This window comes from Gigantopelta aegis, chromosome 6, assembly GCF_016097555.1.
Source record: "Gigantopelta aegis isolate Gae_Host chromosome 6, Gae_host_genome, whole genome shotgun sequence".
NCBI lineage: Eukaryota > Metazoa > Mollusca > Gastropoda > Neomphalida > Peltospiridae > Gigantopelta > Gigantopelta aegis.
Window position 1 is genome coordinate 41495169 of NC_054704.1, and position 14664 is coordinate 41509832.

Genomic DNA, 14664 nt, shown 5'->3' on the forward strand with positions numbered 1-14664 from the left:
CCAGGACCATTCATGCAATAGAAGATGAATTGCTACAAGCCACCAGTTTACCACAACTTTTGCAACATCTATTTCATCTTCCGATATCACAGACAATTCATCATCACCCTTCCTGGCTCTATTGAGAAACCCCTATCAAATCATCAGTAAAATTAGTAAATAAACAGTAAAGAAACAAAATCATTGAGTTATAAATGTAATTTTACTTTTTATGTCTATATCACAGATATAAAATCCAATGGGAGAAACAGTTTGGACAAAGTATATCTAATAATAAGTTAACCTAAAGAAAATAAATGGTGTACATATACATATAAATTTCACATCGTCGTTCATGCCCTACCTAAAGATGCAGAATTTATATATACACAGTATTTTATTGCAGATTCACACTGCAGAAACAAATGGCTGTTTACAAACTTTACAAGTCACAAATATACACAAAGATGCATATTCAGGAAACAAACCCATATTGCAAGTTTAATCCAGGATATAGTGTATTAAGATCTGCTGTCACCATATATGTTATTTTCTTCGATAACAATAGATAATTTACACGGATGCACACACAGACATACAGACAGGAGACACACACAAACTAGACAGAATACAGGGAAACAGTTCAACTTAAATTGTTTAATCAGAAATACATGGTAATCATCACTTGTGGTCTAGAAATGAAGAAATCTCCAAGTAGCAAAAATATGACTATGAACAGTATTATCCCACAAATAGAGTAGAATAAACAGGTAAATGGTTGGAATGGAAAATAATTCATTGGGTTCACTTGATAAAATCTCAAACCCAGTCATTGAGAACATGCAGTTTGTAAAAAAATTGAATCTTTAATTGCAAAAAATCATTCTTGTTATTGATAAAAGGTGGATCTAATATGACTTTTTGGTTTAAAAAAAAAAAATTCCATTAGAGGATGCATATGCATTCATAAAACCCCACAAAACTATATCATCACCTTACATTTAATGGAGTCCTCACAATGAAATGAATAATGAGTGCAGCTTTCATTGACGTCATTGTCCATTTAGCCAAAGCAAACAGCAAACTAAACTTATTAAACAAACCTTCAGTTGTGCAGTGCTGCTCAGCAACTTGTCTTTTTTACGCTGAGATTTCGGGGAGAGTTGATTCGCAAGTGATGAACTTTTAGCTTTTCTATCTTCCTGTTTTTCCATCTTTTTCAACTCTTTCTCCATCTTCTTGGCCTGTCTGGCATTCTTGAATTCAATTTCATCTACGAAACAAAGACATTTTAAAATCAGTTTTTTTTTATTTAAAATGTTTTTTTCCAAGACAGCAAACTAAAACATAACTTTATAATATATTAAAATATTCATTAATATAAACATTAATTAAAATTTATTCCATAAAAGTATTTAGACTCTATGAACAGTAAAAATATGCATTAAAACGAGATTCACCAAAAAACTTGGTTGATATCATGGCAGACAAATGTTCTGCAGCACACACTAGCATTTCAAATGATAATGAACAAAAGAAACGGTTTGTTTGTTTTTGTTTAACACCACCACTAGAGCACATTAATTTATTAATCATCGGCTATTGGTATTTCAGTATTAGGTAATTATGACGTATAGTCTTAGTAAAAAAACATGTGACATTGTTCCATTAATAGCAACTGATCATTAATGTGCACCATCTCACAGATAGGATAGCACATACCACAGCCACTGATATAGCAATTGTGGTGCACTGTGAACAATGCCATTCCATAATCTGATATTTAATTTTTTTAAATAATATGCTTGGAGCCCTGACTTTCACAGGACAAAAAACTTCATCTTGCTACTATAACATCTCATATTCCTAAAGTTCAAACATATCCACCTGCAGGGCATATCATCTGACCTCAAGCCCATAACATGAAACTTTAAATCTGAAGAAACAATCAAGACAAAATGATGATTTCAAGTTGGTATGGTTCTTAAGTATATAAATTTGCATCAAATTACAAAATCTATTGAGGTCTGTGTATCATTCAATGGGCCAATTTTTAGGATTGTGTCACATCATTCAGTGTATAAATTCGCATCAAATTACAGAATCTATTTGGATTTGTGTCACATCATGCAATGCGCCAATTTTTAAGTTTGTGTCATATCATTCAGTATATAAATTCGCATCAAATTACAGAATCTATTTAGGTTTGTGTCACATCATTCAATGGGACAATTTTTAAGTTTGTGTCACATCATTCAGTGTATAAATTCGCATCAAATTACAGAATCTATTTAGGTTTGTGTCACATCATGCAATGGGCCAATTTTTAAGTTTGTGTCATATCATTCAGTATATAAATTCGCATCAAATTACAGAATCTATTTAGGTTTGTGTCACATCATTCAATGGAACAATTTTTTAGGTTTGTGTCATATCATTCAGTATATAAATTTACATCAAATTACAAAATCTATTTAGGTTTTTATCACATCATTCAATGGGCTAATATTTAGGTTTGTGTCACATCATTCAGTATATAAATTTGCATCAAATTACAGAATCTATTTAGGTTTGTGTCACAACATTCAATGTGCAAATTTTTTTTATGCAAGACATTTGCAGGCTACATCTACTAAATACAATGCATCACTGACCACAAAGTGATGGCTGATGCTATTCCATATTTTGAACTTGTGCATGTTTTCATGTCTTTGATGATACTCTTGAACATATATATGTTTTTCATCATTTTAGATGGAGTGACAAGACTTGACAGCTGTGGTGGCAGTACTCGATCATGACAGGTACCACCGGTCAGGCAGGATATGCTAAACTTTTATTAACACCTTATTTCATCACTGTTATAACAGTGATTCATGAGTGCATGTCATCACAGCTGTACTTATTGTAATAATCTCTGTCTGGTGCAATTTTGATTTAGTAAACTAGTCTGAGAGTGGCAGTCTTCTTTGTGGTGATGCAAGAGATGAAATATCCAGTAAAGGATCTTTTTTGGAGTGGCTGTCCTCCTATAGATAACGTACTAGATAGAGATTTGTGGAATCAACCACTATTTTGTCAAATGCCCATTCGACTCTGCATTGTGCAGAGATACGGCCCTGATCATGTGTATTATGGTTTTATTGTTCGGATTTATAGCAATTTTGACAAAACTTACTTTCCAGCATGTGACCATTTGGTATTGTGCCGTACTCTGTCACTGATGTTGATTTTTCTGCTTTCACCTCCATGTCCAATAAATCCTGGTTAAAGGCATTACCACGTACCTTTTCATGGTCCTATAAATACATTAAAAAATGACTAAACAGAATGATGTAATGATTTTCTATAAATAAAAAATACATATATGTGAAAATTAAATGATGGAAAAAAAGTGACTAAATGGATACATGGATTAGAATATATTTTCAAAACATTGTGAATCACTGTCTATTTGTTGCCATCATTACATATACAACAACCTTTGTAATCAAACCTACCATAATATGACAGGAAAAGAATATTTGCTTAACAGCAGCTCAGCATTGTTTCAACTACAGCTATTTGGTGTCTAACATGTGGTTATTTTGACACTTGGTCAAGAGAAGAAACCTGCTGCTGCCACATATACTGAACAAAAAAAGAAACTTTCGATTTGTACATATAGTATTTGTTGTGTTAAAGAATTCATTGTGTAATAAAATTATATAGGTAGTATTAGCCTTGAGCTGTATTATCAGGATTCATGAATTTTATCGATTATTTTTGCACTGTTAATCGTCGACAACGTGAAATTCAATTTGCACGTGCATGCATGGTTCGACAAGTCCCGTGTAGTATTCGGTCAATTTGTTTTACTTGTCTTACTGACAATGTTGTCAAGTGAACGAAAACGCTTCAAAATTTATAAAAATATTAACGTTTTTTACATTGTAGCATTTTTAGTATGCCAAGAATACCCAATAATTTACGTGAACGGGCGATTGGCATGCTTGATGCTGGCATGTCAACAGAAGACGTTGCAAGGCATGTTGGGAGTTCTAGTCGAGCGATACGAAATCTTCACGTAAGATTTCGAACGACAGGAAGCACCAACGACTTGCTAACACACCTGGGCTTCATAATAACCGATTCAGTGGGCAAACTGTTTGTAATCGTCTGCGGGAGAACGGTTTACATGCACGACGTCTTTACGTCGGATGCGTTTTAACACAACGTCATTGTCTAAATCATCTTAATTGGGCACATGTACACACTCGTTGGATACGGCGACGCTGGAATACTGTTCTTTTTTCAGATGAATCCAGATTTTCTTTACAACGTGGTGATGGCAGGGTGCCCGTCTACCGTAGGAGAAAGGAACGCTATGCTGACTGTTGTGTTCTTGAACGAGATCGTTTCGGGGGTGGGGGTTGTGTCATAATCTGGGCAGCCATTGCCCATGGTTATTGTTCACCACTAGTCGTCACTGATGGCAATTTAAATGCTCAACGTTACCGCGATGACATTCTCGCTCATCACGTCATTCCTCTGTTTCATAACAATGCCAACATCTCGATTTTTCAGCATGATAATGCCACCTCTAATACAGATAGAGACACTGTAAATTTTCTTAGGACAAATAACATTGATTTCATTGATGACTGGCCCGCTAAAAGTCCTGATCTCAACCCCATCAAGCATGTCTGGGATAGTCTGGACAGATGATTGAGGCATCGTCCCAACCCACCCGCTAACGTCAACGAACATCGTCAAGTGCTCATTCAGGAATGGAACAATATTCCACAGGCAGAAATCAACACTTTAGTCAATTCTATGTGCCTGCGATGCACTGCAGTGGTCAGTTCAAGAGGTGGTCATACCCATTATTAAGTGGGTGTTTGGTTTTTTTAACCCCTACCACACTTGGTCAAAATTTCTCCCAGTTTCTGTTAACCTATGGCCATGATTTTTGCACCAAACGATGCATCATGGAACACTCTTTAAACGCATATATAACAATTATTCCCCTGGTTTGTTTTCATCAAGTTATGTTCAAGCAAAGTTAGCAGAAGTTTCTTATTTTGTTCAGTATACATGTAGGCTACTGCTACTAAAATGAAGCAAAAACATGCCCAGATCCACCAAAGGTTCTAAAACATCCATCCTGGGTACGAGTTCTGTCTATCCAGGACAGAAAGAATCTACCAAACAGTTGTAAGGGATCTTTTATATTCATTTGTTCATAGAAAGGACAGTACATACCATAACCTTTGATGTTGGTCAATGTTATGACCCACTGTATCTAAGGCAAGTGCTATACATGAACTACACACTGCTGTCTGACAAATATGAAGTCAGAACATATAATGCCAAGGTAATACTTATGGATATGTGTCCACAACATGCGGGAAAAAATAAATATAACATTTATATACTATACACTTCAAAAAAAGTAGGGGAACCTGAAATATTAACGTCAATATAAACTAGTAGACCTAACATACATTTTTAACACAGATATCCTAGTAAACAACGTTCAGGTCTGTTTATCAACACACCGAAATACATTCCATAGTTTACACATGCATCACACAGTTACCCTGTACACGTGCATGGCGTGTCATTCTCGATTTTGACAATTTCCAGGAAGATCCATTAATCACTGTGCAACATTATTTCTGTCAGTCTTTTTCATTCTGTTAATCATACAGTTGTTATTGTTTTGTTTTTAGTCATTTTTATTGTTTGAATTTGCGATTTACTGATAAAATAAAACGTCAACTTTAAAATTTCACTTCTGACACCAATCGTCCTTCAAGATCTTTAGTGGTCATAAAACCTACTGTAATACTGAACTACCGGTTGTAATGTTTGCCCAATTAATTCACTATTATCATATAACCATTCCCCACAGCTAATATACCTTACAATTTTGGTAATTGTAAATTCTTATTAGAGTTCCCATACTTTTTTTGAAGAGTATATTGGTGGAGACGATCTAATATAGTAAACTGTTTGATTATACAACTGAAATGTCACCTTATTAATTAATCATTATATAATGACTACAAATGTATTTTCAGGTTTTACTTTTTATTTCTGGTCTTAAAATGGTTTGTAGTCTTAAATAAATAAAATAAAACAAAACAAAATTAATTAACCACTAGGAGACAAGTTTTGATTTTTATATTATTCCATGATATCATCTGTTTTATTATTCATATCCTACTTAAATAATTGATAAAAATCACCAAAAATTACATGCTTAAATGTTCACAACTAAATAAAGTATGACTGATGAGGAAACAAAGAAAGGGAAAAAAATCCCTTGAACCATCCATAAGAAAATGTAAAAGAACTTACGATTAATATATTTTATAAATTTCATTTCTTATCAAAGCTAAAACAAAATAGCCTGGTACCTCAAATGATATATTAAATTAATTAGATATAAAGTTTAAACCAAAGATAAGAACAAACATGCTAAGAACAATTCATTTGATAAAATATAAATATTTTTATAAATTCTTTATAAAATTCCATAATGCAAAAGATGTTTGCTGGCATATGCAATTGTAAAGTTGTATTTGAATCCTGAGAACAAAATATTACCAGAAAGTCTTTTTCTGCCAAAAGGTGGATGTAATACTGTACTCAGTTATGTTTAAAAGTGTGGAATTTCAAATTTGCACTCTGTAGATCGGTTACCAAAAAGAAGTAAATGTTTTAAGTAGGAAATGCAGTGTATTTAAGCTTGATGAAAACAGTGTATTTGTGTGTTTAATTAAAATTAAGAAAGTTATACAAAATATTTTGATAAAAAAAAGTTTGTAAAAAAACAAAAAAGGCATTCAGGTATTTTTCCCAGAGACATGCTATGTAATAGTTTGATCTGACCAAGCATTCCTTTTTATTAGCTCAAAACTACATAAATGATTAAGCCTGATTTTTAAATACAATAAAAACAACTATTTATGGTTAACCACCTATGAATGAATATGTAACTGTTTTAACTGGCATGCTCAATAAGTATTCATTTAAAACAATTCCATTTCAGTAGAAAAATATATTAATATACTATGCCCAAAAATTAAAGGAATCCCAAAATAATGTTATGGTGTAGAGTAGAATTACATACAACCAACGTTGATGGAGTTATTCCTATGGATCACAGAACTGATCCAAATGGTTTTTTTTTTTCAAGGTGACAATATTTGTCCCAATAGTGTCCATGTTGAAAACGTCAACTTCATGCATTGACAAGAATCACCAATCAGCAAAATCATCTAATCTTGTCCCCATTGAACATGTATTGAAAAACCTACTTGCCTTTCATTAATATTGTTCATTTATGTCTTCTTTAATTTGTTTGTACTTAGTATATATGTAAATACACAAAAGTCCATATTATCATATTCCTGTTAAAAATAAAAAATAAACAAGTGCCATCACTAAAATTGAAATAAGTAAAATTAAAAAATCAATGTAAATGATGTGGGTTTTTTAAAATCCATGCTTTGTATTGAATACAAAATTATAAATTCTGAAATATGGTAAATAAACAGATTCATGGGAAATAGAAAAACGAAAAACAAATGAAAGAAATATTACCTCTGATGAATCAGGGGCCTGTGCAAACAATGTGAGGAAAACTGAATACAATAACTGAACTACAGTAACATTGTCAAACAACTACTTATGTTGAAACATAGTGTGGTATACTATAGAATACCTAATACAAGCCAGGGGCGGCACAGTGTAAAAGTGTTAAAAACAAATAGTGCTACGGCTCATGGCTGCCAGACTTCCCTTTCAAATTCACCTGTGAAGGACATTTTTCACAGATACATGTACAACAAATATACATACCCCCCTCAAAAAAAAAGTGGTAGGGCCATGGCTTTGAAAAGTGGTATGGCCATGGCTTTGAAAAGTGGTACAACCATGGCTTTGAAAGTGATACGGCCATGGCTTTGAAAGTGATACGGCCAGGCTTTGAAAAGTGGTACAACCATGGCTTTGAAAAGTGGTACGGCCATGGATTTGAAAAGTGATACGGCCATGGCTTTGAAAGTGATACGGCCATGCTTTGAAAAGTGGTACAACCATGGCTTTGAAAAGTGGTACAGCCATGGATTTGAAAAGTGGTATGGTAATACCTTTGAAAAGTGGTACGGTCATGGCTTTGAAAAGTGGTACAGCCATGGCTTTCAAAAGGGGTACGGCCATGGATTTGAAAAGTGGTATGTCCATGGCTTTGAAAAGTGGTACGGTCATGGCTTTGAAAAGTGGTACAGCCATGGCTTTGAAAAGGGGTACGGCCATGGATTTGAAAAGTGGTATGGCAATACCTTTGAAAAGTGGTACAGCCATGGCTTTGAAAAGGGGTACAGCCATGGCTTTGAAAAGTGGTATGTCCATGAATTTGAAGTGGTACGGCCATGGCTTTGAAAAGTGGTACGGCCATGAATTTGAAGTGGTACGGCCATGGCTTTGAAAAGTGGTACGGCCATGAATTTGAAGTGGTACGGCCATGGCTTTGAAAAGTGGTACGGCCATGAATTTGAAGTGGTACGGCCATGGCTTTGAAAAGTGGTACGGCCATGAATTTGAAGTGGTACGGCCATGGCTTTGAAAAGTGGTACGGCCATGGCTTTGAAAAGGGGTACAGCCATGGCTTTGAAAAGTGGTACGGCCATGGCTTTGAAAAGTGGTACGGCCATGGATTTGAAAAGTGGTATGTCCATGGATTTGAAAAGTGGTATGAGCATTGCTTTGAAAATACTGTCTGTGCCACCCCTGCAAGCACAAAATTATCTGAATTTTTATCACTATCCCTAATTATATGAAAAAAAATGTGATGCAAAATGGGTGGGTTGAAGTAAGGCCAGCCCTATTGGCTACATGACCCTGACATTGTGGTTTAAAAAAATGCTGAATCAGTATGAACAATAAATTACATCCCACACTATGGGTAATTTCCTGAAGAACACTTAGGCATACAACTGTTCTGCATATTCAAATAAGTATTCAGTCACAATGCAACCTAAATGACTTAAAATGTTTAGTACGATTATAACAATTCTCATAAACAAAATAAAAGGAATTATTGTTGAAAAACACCTCAGCAAACTGCAAATTAACTGGAAAGGAAACTGCACAATATGGTGCCATTTTTAATATTATAATCAACTACTAATATATTTTTAAAATTATTATTATTATACTAGTTATAAATACAAAATGATTAGGCACCAATGGTCTTTCAAAGCATTTCCCACTGACAGGCTTTGTGGAGGTGTGGAATAATAAAAACAAAATTGGGTTACAAAGAAATTATTATTCCACCCCAGAAACCCTGAACAGTTCTTTATTAAACTGAAGTTAAACTAAACATTTCAAAAATTTGCTTAAATTAAATTATATTTGCAAACAAACTGACATAAAAGAAAAACTGACAGTAAATTGTCCATCATCTTGTGCCTTGATCTGTGATTGAAATGGCACTAGATACATTTCTGAAGTCTTTAAAGGCAAATTGTCACAGATTTCCAGGGATTCTAGATTATGGAAGCCCCACTTCCATTGCTAGTGGGCTAGTAAATAACTGCTATTGCAATGCTCGATGACTAGTGAAAAAAATGGGGTCAAATGTTGCAGTTGAGTTTATTTTGTAAATATGAATATCCTGACCTCAGCCCAACCCCCAGTGTTAGTGTTTTTAAGCTTTTTTAGGTGACATATCTGATTATTACTATTATTTAGTAAAATTGTATTAACTTAAAGTAAAGTAGGGCTAGTGAATTTTTATTCATGGCTTGTAAATGTTTTAAATCACTGACCACATGGCTAGTGGATTTAAACAAAATTCTAGTAGCCCTGGTATTTCTCTACAAATGGACTATACTACCAAACCTCGCTTTTGTATCAAAATTAAATAAATCAAAGGTCTGTGATAATATGCCTTTAAGGATTTTAAGAAATCTTGTGCTATGATAAAGAAATAGTGTAATAAAATACCCTGATCATGGTCTCGACAGACGCGAAGTATTTACTCCACCAGTCCAGAGCATCCAAGTCAGGCTCATCATCGTCCATACCGGCCTTCTTCTTCTGCTTCTTTCTTTCATTGTCGGCAGTCTTCTGTTCCTTGTCTGTTATTCCACCCTAAAGTATCCAAAAGATTTCCTCAAAACATGTTTCAAGCCAAATCACAAATTTATGCACACTGTTCATTAATTCAAATATTGCATTTGGTTACAAAAACCAAATTGCACATTTGTTCATGAAAAACATTTCGGCTCTATTTTATAAAACTAAATCTCACATTTGATCTTAAATATATATATATATTTTTCAAAAACCAAATCTCACATATGTTATAAAAGAATTCCTCAAAGTTATCATATTTATTATCAAAACTAAATCTCACATTTATTTTAAGAAACAAATCCCTTATTTATTATCAAAAGCAAATCTCACATTTATAATCAGAATCAAATCTCATACATGTTCTAAACAATCTAAAATGTTTTTCACAAAACCAAATCTCTGATTAAAAAAAAAAAAAAAAATTCAGCATTGAATAATATACTAAAAGGCAAAAGTTATTGTGACACACAAAAGACAAAGATAATTGATATGTTTTTACTGCCGTGTATGAAATGTTATAACATGGAAAGAGAAATGTCTGAAAGTATGGAAACAAGCAATAGTCCATGAAAAGGGTGCACCTGCCATATGCAAATGATCCACATAACTAGAGGGGGTCCAGAGCGAAGTTCACACAGTCAGTAGTGAGTGTGTCCACCTTGAGCATTGATATAGGCCCGGCACCGTTGTCTCATTGAGGCCACTAAAAGCTGGAAAAAGGAATGGTACGGGCTGTGAGGGTTGCTGGCTGGAACCTGTTTCGCAGATGTGTGGTTCAGATCTATGTGTCTCGACGAGGGGTTGTCACAGGTGGTCGGCCGCTACGGGGATGGTCCCTGACCTGGTTGTTTTGTTGATATCGTTGCCATAGGTGCCATATAGTGTTTCTGTGGATGTTGAATTGACGTGCGGTGTCACGCTGCCATCTGTCATTTTCACTGAGGCATGGCATGATGAAGTTGCATCAAACAGTTCACTAATGGTATTTTTCTGACTTCTGGACTTCTGAAGGATGCACAGAGTGGCAATGATTTGCAACTGAATGTCTGGACTTTTATTGTGAACACTGGACAGCATTTCCCCCGAATATTCCATGTTTCTTGCACAAAGCATGGAATTGCTGCAACAACTGCTTGGTTACATTTCTTTGAGCTGTTTTATGCACATTTTCTCTGGTTTACATCCATAAATCCATTCACAAATTTATTACTCCAAACAATCCATGTCACAATAACTTTTGCCTTTGAGTACAAATAAAATCAAACTAAATATACCATCTGTTATTTAAAACTGCATTTATGACCCACTATCATAACAATGACACCAGATGTTCACGAAATATAATTATATTTTCTTCTTTAAAAGATAAAATGAAGATAACTTTTCTAGACTTAAAGAGTCTCACACCACATTTTACTTTTACTTTATCAAGAGAAGTCAGTACAGGACTAACCGTATCTATGGTAACACACTGTTCTTTGTTAACCAAAGGTAGGTGCTCATCAATCGAGACCACGACATCCTCCGAGTGTGTCGATACCTGTCCAGTCTTTATTACTTTCGTCTGTCCAAGGCCTTTGCCTGAAATAACAACATTTTGCTACAAGTTTTAGTGGGAACATTTTGCAGTTTCGATGTTTATCATCTCATTGGTTCCATAGTCATTATCAAAGCATCAGAGCCAAGTTAAAATTTATTGTCTTGATTAGTTTAGCATAGCTGTTTCAAAACTGATTAAGCTAGCAGATGATATTTATGCAGAATATGCAAAACGCGATGATGAAGATAAAGATGATGATGGTGGTGGTGATGATTATGACGACGATGATGATGATGATGACTATGCAGGTGAATCATTGCTTCATACATTTAATTTATTTTATTTTACACATGTACTATAACACAATTAATTGTAAAATTCTGAATGGTTGACATATGGATTTTTGTATTACAATGAGATGATTTTTAATTTGTAAAACATTGATGATATACTACTGACAATTTACTAAAATGCCAAAGATCAAAGGTCACACGCACACATATTTTAAATACAAATTCTAATAACATATTTAACTTCCCTTAATTTATTCAACTTAATTACAAAAACAAGAAACAACAATAGGATTATAATCTTAATGTCAAGTTCTGCTGGACATCCATAGTGACAAAATCTATACCGTTTTCTAAGTTTTACATGTAATTACCAATTAATGGTGTTGATGAGATGAACATTTTCTGTTAACTGTTAACTGTTACTAACATTGTGAAACATGCAGACATCTACAAATGTACCTGTGCTCCTTTTAAAAACTCAGCTTGTAATCTAATTCTGTGATTCTGTGATACGTGATCCAGGGTCCCCCACATCCACCATGCTTTGTAAATTAGGCAATGGGAGGTGGTGGAGGCAATGGTGGGAACACATGAAAGACTATTACCGACAGACATAATGACTGATTCTATTCTAAAATGTGAAAACCAAACCTTAAGGATGGCAGAGAAGATGATGTAGTGTTTATAGGACTTAATTCAAAGAGTGTTTAAACCACAGCTTAATGTAATCTCCCTGAATAAAGTCCCTATATTACTGCGTTCTGATTTAGGTTTTTTATTGTGCCTCTAGTTATATTAGGTATGGGCCTGTCTAGTGCTTATAATGTTGTTGGTTAATTTATGTATTATGTACATTGTGGGGTTCTTTTGTTCTTTTTGTAAATGATATTTTACTACAAAATCCCATACTTTATTTAGGTATACATGTACATATATTGTAGCTCTATACACTGAACAATAAATGAATAACAGAACCTATTTAATTGGATATCAACTGATTCTGATAAAAAAAAAAATCTGTGTATCTTTTAATAAATATTTATTAAACCAGCCTAAACCATTAATTTCTTTTTATATGTAACTATATAATTAAAACACTAAGTGTAAACAAAAGTCTTTGTCTTAAAAACATCCACTTTAAAAATCACAACAAAGATTTGAAAAATACATAAAACTTAATGTTTCATCTGTTTATTACAGACTTCTCCATTTATCTTGATCTGAATACTGTGGAGATTAAAACAAAACCATACTTGAGTCCAACATGAATTTAAGGGAAACTGCTTTGATAAACTCATGATCACATGCACTAGCAAACTAATGTACACACATGATTTGCCAAGAACAAAGTTGGCAGTTTTTAATTTTGGGGGGAAAGTATAAAACAATAATTACAGTATGCAATTTAATTAAAGTGCTGTTCCAGATGTATGATGTATTGAGCTATATCAATCAAGATATTATTTAATATGATTAGAAAATTATAAAAAAAAATGTAAAAAAATTATATACCGGTATATTTTCCATTTAAAAATAGTCCCCTGAAAAACAGAACCAGCTGAATTCGTTTCGGGAATTTCCGTAAGATTTGATCCGTGACGTCATGAAGGGAACTCCTTTCGATAGTCCGCGCCATTGTTCATTGCTTCTTTTGTGTTTATTATGGTTAAACGGCGTGTTGGTGGCGGCTGTAGCAATACAAAAACCGATAAATTTAGTCTTCACACATTTCCTAATAATGTTGCTGTGAGAAAGCTGTGTGTGAATTTGATTAAAACAACGTGGAAATACTGGACAGGAAGAAAATGCCGGAGACTGTTGTTGCGATTCATCCTAACTGGCTTGTCGGCTTAAGCGAGATATGGGAATACCATGTGTTATGGCTTTTAAAAAAAGATACCGTACCAACAATTTTTCTGCGACACAAAACAAATGACAACAAGCCGACGCCATCCACACCGAAACGACCTTGGGGTGCATATCGTCAATGTCCCAAATTGCGTTATGCTTTCAACTCCGGTCAGTTTGTTTTCTCATGCACAGTTCGTGCAATCATCGAGATCCGATTTGTTGTCGTTTGCATCTCGTTCATTTGTGAGATTTTTCTTTACAGTTCGTGAACATTAAAACAATAAAGTACAGACAAGTAAGTATCTATAGCCTAGTATGTCCCATCCTACAAAAATGTAGGGGTTTTTTTGTAAAAAAAAAGAAGAAAATACATTAAATTAATTTTACTATACCTTCCCACAGAGAAAACCTTTTTTCATACTATGGAATGTGCTATAAGTTATTTATTTCTGAGCAGACTGTTTTCACAACTGCACACAAAAAAATAGTATTGTTTTGTTATTTCCAAAACACTTACTGTTTTTTTTTTTACGTCAAACTAAACTGAAATTATTCACACAAAAAAACATCTTCATAGATGGATGGGACGGACTAAAAGTCGTTTTTGTTTATTTTTTTAAATTAAAATAAGTTATTTATTTCTGAGCAGACTGTTTTCACAACTGCACACAAAAAAATAGTATTGTTTTGTTATTTCCAAAACACTTTTACTCTTTTTTTTTACGTCAAACTAAACTGAAATTATTCACACAAAAACCCATCTTCATAGAGGGATGGGACGGACTAAAAGTCATTTTTGTTTATTTCTTGAAATTACCGATATCGGGTCCACTTGACTCGTAGAATTCAAGAGTTATTTATTGTCTT

General features: G+C 33.9%; 1 protein-coding gene across 1 annotated transcript in view; it reads right to left on the reverse strand.

Annotated features, from left to right (window-relative positions):
- The window catches only part of LOC121375112 (otoferlin-like), a 135845-nt gene that overhangs the window by 76577 nt on the left and 44604 nt on the right, over window positions 1-14664 (reverse strand). The window contains exons 19-23 of the mRNA XM_041502356.1: window positions 12344-12348; window positions 11567-11713; window positions 9982-10128; window positions 3158-3278; window positions 1083-1252 (exon numbers count right to left, since the gene is read on the reverse strand). Coding sequence (XP_041358290.1) covers window positions 1083-1252; window positions 3158-3278; window positions 9982-10128; window positions 11567-11713; window positions 12344-12348 — 590 coding nt within the window. The remainder of the gene's footprint in view (window positions 1-1082; window positions 1253-3157; window positions 3279-9981; window positions 10129-11566; window positions 11714-12343; window positions 12349-14664) is intronic.